The 6,865-nt window shown below is 50.7% G+C and overlaps 1 protein-coding gene across 1 annotated transcript; it reads right to left on the bottom strand.

Moving 5' to 3' along the window:
• Positions 1-2,965: 2,965 nt before the first annotated feature.
• Evx2 (even-skipped homeobox 2) lies at positions 2,966-6,661 on the bottom strand. The gene is made up of 3 exons (XM_038338254.1): positions 6,235-6,661; positions 5,049-5,326; positions 2,966-3,688 (listed from the first exon to the last, which is right to left on the bottom strand). The coding sequence occupies exons 1-3, from the start codon at positions 6,659-6,661 to the stop codon at positions 2,966-2,968; spliced, it is 1,428 nt and encodes a 475-aa protein (XP_038194182.1).
• Positions 6,662-6,865: the final 204 nt, after the last annotated feature.

The following is a 6,865-nucleotide window of genomic DNA, read 5'->3' as shown; positions in this document are numbered from 1 at the left end:
AAATATGACAATAAAATGAACACATTAGTTAGACAGAAGAAACATTGTTGTTTCCCTTTGTATGGCTGCAAACAAGCAGTCCCTATGCCTGGAGTCCTATGCACACACTCGCTGTGTGTCCCTACAAGGCATAGCCACACACTCTACTCCTAACTGCTCTTATCTGTTTAGCCAGCCAATTAACGCTAAACCAATGTTTGGATGTAGTGCGTGTCTCCTATAAACATGAGTAATGTATTTGCCGTAAAAATAATGATTAGAATGAATTAATCCGTCTGATGTGTGTATTATATGGATTTAAATATGTTGTTTTAAGAGATTTTCATAACCCTGGATGCCACAGTTAAAAACAAACACCAGCATGCACCGTTTTGCAATCTCTTAAACAAATAAAATTGCTCTGATTTAAATAACATTTATTTTACATGACCAAACACAATAAATAACGTAATATACAAAGCTTTATAATTATTGCACATTTGTAAAATATCTTACAGTGAGTTCATACAGCCAGCAATATTTAAAGCACAAAGACTTTATTTACAGTTTTATCTTATTATACTAGCCAGATCCAATGGACCTAACATAAGATGAATTTATGTTCATTTTACCAACCAGCGTTCTCATCAATCATATATATTTGGGAGGGGGATGTAAACATTATTGCCTAAAGTACCTTATATACATCTGATAGCTGACCATAACAAAGAGCTTTAACAATCTAGGAAGGTAAAGCTGATAAAAGGGTACCATATTTTGGTTTATTTTATTTAGTTTTAAATTATATATTAATATTTGAAATGTAAACTTAGTGAATACGAGCTGGTATAATCATTATTTTACATAAGTAGTCTCATCTCTTTAGAAAAAAAGAAACTGAGTTTTAGGTCATTGTTATTTCCTTGGAAAGTTCTCTAATACTTTATGGAAATATTATAATAGATAACAGAAGTTTTGAAATACTGCTTCCCCATGGAATCTTTTCCACTAGATAAAAATAATTTCTCCTGGAAAAATTAATTATTTCAACATATAATGAAAAAAATCTATCCTCAGAAACTGAAATTTTAAAATCCAGTGTCTTTAAAAATAACAAAAATATGCCAGGAAACGAAATTTGAATAAATCACATAAAATGTGCCAATGTGTATATATGGGTGTGTGTATCTCTTATATATGTATTTAAGAGCACGAATATATATATGTATATACTTACATATACATATATATATACACATACACACGCAGGTTGCATACACACATATACCCACTTTGCTGGGCCTAAACATGCAAGTTATTTTAGGGCTTCAACTCTTCAGAAAATCTCATTATATGAGGAGCGAAGTGGCTCTGCGGGGAGCATTATGGAAATATCTGGGCTTGATTTAATGAGGCTGTTCACATTGGTGGAATATCAACTTAACAGAGAAAAGTCTACCCAGGGCGTCCAAGTTACCAAAATGAAAATTGGCAATTGAGATGATAAGAACGTGGCTTTCTTCTGCGAAATCACTTCAGGTAACAGAGATAACATTAAATAACATACATTCTATGCACCGAGAACAATGTTTTATGTACCGAGTCTCTTATCCGTCTCTCCTAATGACTTCCCTTAGCGGGTTGTTAGTACTTGACAGCAGGTCTCCGTGCGGGGAACTTTTCTCCAATTCCACATTCAAAGGAGGTCCATCAGAGAGCATGATTGGCAATTTTCGTCATAATCTGCACATTATTAGCATCAAAATTGACGTGGCAGTTAACACTGGTGGGTTTTGATGTACCTTTCTTCAAGTTCAAGGAACACTCCCCCCCCCCCCCCGGCCCGTAGCCCGGGTTGGCAGAGCAGGTCTCAGCAACCCAGCGGTGGCTTTTGCAAAGAAGGCAATAGACATGCGTGAGAAATAAGCCAAGAACCATTTTACCCGAGGAAAAGGAAAACAAGGAGAGAAGGGGTCGAGAGGAATACAGAGTTCGAACTCATAAAGGTGTCTAAGGAAAGTCTTAGGATAATATCATATATCTAGAGATTCAAGTATTTCCCAGATCGAGTGGAACTCAACTGAGATGCAAACGCCTCTCCACAAACTACAATGATCTTTGTCGGCCTGGCTCGCACCTTCTCTCGGTTTCCCTTTCCTTCCCTGGCCTTGCTGTGCCAACCTCCTTACCCATTACATTTTGCATAAACTATGCAAACGCAAAAACCGTTCCATTTCCTAAGCACTGAAACCAAAGACTAAAGAGAACTGTAGTGGACTGGAAAGAAGAAAGCGCCGTGACCGCCACCCTTTCCCACCTCGGCTTTGTCCTTTTGGAGAAGACCGCAGCAGCCCTGCGGGCCGAAGACATCTCGCCTTCGCCTGCCTCGTTGGCTTTTCACACTTCATCCTCCTGCTCCCCTCGGATAAAGGCCCCTAACAAGCTGAGACTGAGAAAATCTGCCTTTTCCTTCTCCCCCTCGTTTAAAGACAAGAAAAAGAGCAGCAGCATGAATCTAGGGGGGTGACGCTCCCTCGCCCACGTACTAACACACAGAGCTCTCTCTCTCTCTTTGTCATGGTGTCCCATAGCTTCTAGCCACTCCCCCGGGTGAGTCGGCCCCGGGGGGTGATCAGCCGGGACAGGACACCCTGGAGTCTGACTGGCCCTGGGGAGCTGTCTTCCGGGAGACCAAGGCCTCCAGACCGGCGGAAAGCCGGACCTACCAAGCGGGAACCACGTTTAGAAGGCGCAGGGTTGGGGGTGGGTAAACAGCTAGGTTGGAGATAAAAAAATAGAGATCATTTGAGGGGGGACCCCTCCAGGCCTTCGCGCCGGCTCCTCCCCGCCCCCCAACTCGGGCAGATTTCTTTCGCCCTCCGGTACCCCGGGGCGCCCCCTAGCGGCAGCACTAGCCGAGGGCCATGCGGGGGGCCCCGAGGGGACGCACACCGAGCGGCTGGCGCGGCCCCTGGCGGCGGCGTAGTTATCTGGTGAGCGGCGCCTCGTCCCTCTGGTCGGGCGGGCTGACGGCGGTCTTGCTAAGCACCGCGGCCGAGTAGGGCAAGAAGCCGCTCTCGGAGCGCGGCGCGGCGGCGCTGCAGCCAAAGTCCGAGGCGCCCGCCGTCCCGGCTCCCCCGCCGCCACCACCACCACCGCCGCCACCGGCGCCCCGGGAGCCCAGCGCTGCGGCTGCGGCTGCGGCGGCGGCGGCTGCGGACTGGCTGCTGTGACAACTGAGGCACGAGCAGGGCGCCGAGCTGCCGCTGGGGGGCGCCCCGGCCGCCGCCGCCGAGGAGGCCGCTGCAGCAGCAGCCGCCGCTGCAGCAGCTGCCGACGCCGCGCTGTTGAGCCCGGCGGCGGCGGCGGGAGCCTGGTAGAGCCCGGGGTGGCGGAAGCTGCAAAGCAGCTCGGGCCGCGAGTAGGGATGCGAGAGCGCACGAAAGGTGTCCAGAGGACGGATGGAAGTGGCAAAGGGCGACGACGCCGCCGCTGCAGCTCCGGAGGCTGCGGCCGCCGCTGCAGCCGCGGTGACGCCCACGTGCGGGTAGTAGTGCAGCGGCACGTGCGAATGGAAAGGGTAGGGTAGGCTTCCGGTGGCCGCCGCGTGCGTCATCATGTAGGTGTAAAAGCTGGGGTCCGCTGGATGCGGCCAAGACATGGCCAGGCGCTGCCGTTTGTCCTTCATGCGCCGGTTCTGGAACCACACCTGCGGGGACAACCGTGCCACCGCCCGGGTTAGGGAGCGCTGGGTATTTCCAGTCACCGCCCAGAGTCTCCAAACCCTTTCCCCGATCCCAGGAGAGCCTGGCCTACTTCCCTGGCTCAATCCCCTTGCTCTCCCGGATGGGACAAGGTGCGCAGAAACTTGCGGGCCTCCTAGAACACACCCTCCACAGCCAAAAGAATCTCCTCTTCTGTGTTTTATGCGACTCCTCAGGTTCTGACTCTACACTTGCTTTTTTTTTTCCTCCTCCCAAACCAACCTTTTATCTCCCTCCATCTACCCACCCACCTGTGCCCAGCCTCAATGAACACCGGTCTGTCAATCCCAGGATTTGCACGGGGATTCCGAGCAGCCTTTGAAGAGAGGCTGTCTCCAGTTTTTCTGAGAGGCAGCAGCTCCAGGTCTTGAGCCCTCGGAGCTGCAAGGACCGTTCCCTAGGGTATGGGTCCGATTAGGGTATTGGAAGGATGATTTTGTTGGAATCATTTGCTTTAAATGAGTGGCAAAAAGCTATGTACCCGGAACCTGGAAAGAGAACTTTTCTACACCTCCTAGCCTAGTATCTAATAAAGACGTCATTCGTCACAATTCTAAATGAAAGAAAGCCCCGATCAAACTGAAAGACTTCTGTACCCATCTCTTATCCCGTGGGGTGGCTCCTTTTGCTAGAGAGTCCAACCCTCCGCCAAGTGCTCACCAAACCTACCTAGTTTCCAGCCATCTCTCCTGGGTGCAATATAAAAATTGATAACCTACATATATGTATATGTTTATATATATGTATATATATAAACAAGGACATATACATATATGTATATATGTATATATAAACAAGGACAATTTCGTTGTTTCCCGTTGCCCAAGAGAAAAATTCTTTAGGAAACTACATTCTCAATCCAATCGATTTTTAAAATACTGTAACCTTTTCTTCAAGTGTTAACGATTAATGTTAAAAATAAATCTCCAAGATCAGGAGCAAATGAAAAGTTTCACCTCGGGTTTGTACCAGAGGAACAAAAACAAGCCCGCCTTGTCGCTTAGGACAAAGCAGGACTTTGGGCACAGGCTAGGGGGTCACCTGGACAGCGGTTGTGCAGAATTGAGCAGAGCGAGGTCTGAAGTATGGCCCGGCGATTCAGGACGCCATCTCAGGTCAGCCAGGCCCGCCAACCGATTGGGATTCGCATAGGAGAAATAAATAAGCCTACTCCTTCGGTGACAAACCCTGGTGGACTTCCACAGCTAACTCTCGCCACCCAGAAAAGGAGAAAAGAGGGGAAAAGAAACACATCACCCAGGTGCCCCGAGGGAGGCCTGAGCTGGCGTGTGCCAGAATCGATACCTTGATAGTGGTTTCGGGCAGGTTGAGAGCAGCGGCCAGCTCGCATCGGCGAGGCCGAGACACGTAGTTCTCCCGGTAGAACTCCTTCTCCAGGCGCGCGATCTGTTCACGGGTGAACGCCGTACGGTATCGCCGCACCTGATCGGCGCCAGAGCCGGAACCGGAGCCACCCAACGCCGCACCCCCGCTGTTGCCGCTGCCACCTCCATGCAGACTGCCGAGGCCCGAGCTGGAGGCCGACGTCGTGGTACCCGCGACTGAGCCGCTCTCCGCGTACCCTAGCAAGCAAACAATCCACAAAGCATGAGTAGCTGTAGGGGCAGAGAACCCGGAGCTTGGGTTGCTAACTGGTGGCAAAAGTGCTTTCGGGAAGGAAAGTCGCTGTCAGAATTGATGGGGTCTGTCAGGCTTACAAATTGCTGCCGTTAATGGAATCAATGAAGTTTGGGGAGCCCTTCCTAACCAAATAATAGGAACGGAATTTAAGAGGGCTGTTCTTTTCTCAATAATTAGAAAATTTCCACTCGGTAGGAAAATTGGCCGAGGGAAAAATGCCTACCTCGGACGCAGTTTGAGAAGCTGTGAGTTTGACACGGTCTGGAAACCACAGGAAGGCCTCCAGCCTTTCATTGACAGCCTTTAGGTTTAAAATATCTTAAGCTTTTCAAAGCATCTACCGCTCAAACCCGTGTCTGTAAAGGGGGAGGGGATGTCTACTTTTCAACTCTTTTCTGCTGCTGTTGTAAGAGGTTGTGCCCAGGTGCGGGGCCAGACTGTCTCAGATTTATCCAGAGGAGATGCCCCTCAAGCCGGCCCTGGGGGCTCCAGAGGCAGCAGAGTTCGGAGCCCCTGCCCAGTGCACCCTTCCCCTAGAACAAGTGAGCAACCGTGTCGCCTCGCCTCAGCTCTTAGATCCACAAGCGGAAACATTTGTTCCGACTCGGGCAGGAGCCTGGCCGAGTGGGCCTGATTCCTTAGGCTCCACAGGCCCGGGCGGGCTGCGTTGGGAGGCTCAAAGAGCAGAATTAGAGGGTACGGTCCCCAGCAGGCGTCCCTCCCCTGCCCCTGCCGGCTTAGTGCAGCACTCTAGTAGCAAGTCACAGACCCGCCAAGGTGTGGAAAGAACTGGCGGGACCCACGAGGGAGCTCGAAGGTTGGGGCTAGAATCCGCGGGGTGCCCGGTTACCTTTGGCATTGTTTTCCTTGAGCGGCGCGGCGCCCAGGCCGCCGGGGGAGCGTAGTGCCGAGCACCCCACCTCCACGTCGCTGCTCATGTCGGCCTCGGCGGCCGCCTCTGAGTAATGACCTGGCTTCTTGCGGCTCTCGGTGGCGGAGGCGATTTCGGAGGAGACGGTGCTTTCGCTGCTCGGGTGCTGCAGGTTGAACAAAGTGTCTATTTCGAATTTGCCCTTGGCGGGGAGGTCTCCCAGAGCGCCGTGCAGGGGAGCGGACGGCAGGCGCGGACTGAGGCGAGCCGGGTGCTGCGAATTTTCCAAGGCCTCCAGCACAGCACTGCCAGCCGAATCGGACAAATTGGAGAACCTCTTGGTAGCAGTAGGACTATGGAGCCCTCTCTCCATCAGAATCATCTCTTTTCTTATTCTTTCCATCATCTCAGCTTTCTAAAAAAAATGTCACAGTGGCCTGGCTGTCCCGTCTTAATGATGGGCTGCGCCTAGGGCTGATTCTCATTCAGCCCCAGCAAGCGGCTCTAAATATTATTATCTCTTTTGGAGAGAGGCGGAAAAATTGTGGGATGCCAGAGCGAGGGAATGACTGGTCAAAATGACCCATACATCCTTCAGAGTCGGAGATGT

This window comes from Arvicola amphibius, chromosome 7, assembly GCF_903992535.2.
Source record: "Arvicola amphibius chromosome 7, mArvAmp1.2, whole genome shotgun sequence".
Taxonomy (NCBI): domain Eukaryota; kingdom Metazoa; phylum Chordata; class Mammalia; order Rodentia; family Cricetidae; genus Arvicola; species Arvicola amphibius.
The sequence above is the reverse complement of the archived record's forward strand: the minus strand, read 5'-3'. Positions and strand labels throughout refer to the sequence as shown.

What these genes read in the sequence shown, in the direction of transcription:
- Evx2 (XM_038338254.1), bottom strand. Translation starts at nt 6,661, where the DNA reads ATGATGGAAAGAATAAGAAAAGAGATGATTCTGATGGAGAGAGGGCTC. An exon ending in CAAGGAAAACAATGCCAAAG is followed by an intron (nt 5,327 to 6,234) that starts GTAACCGGGCAC and finishes TTTGCTTGCTAG; the next exon opens with GGTACGCGGAGAGCGGCTCA. An exon ending in TGCCCGAAACCACTATCAAG is followed by an intron (nt 3,689 to 5,048) that starts GTATCGATTCTG and finishes TTGTCCCCGCAG; the next exon opens with GTGTGGTTCCAGAACCGGCG.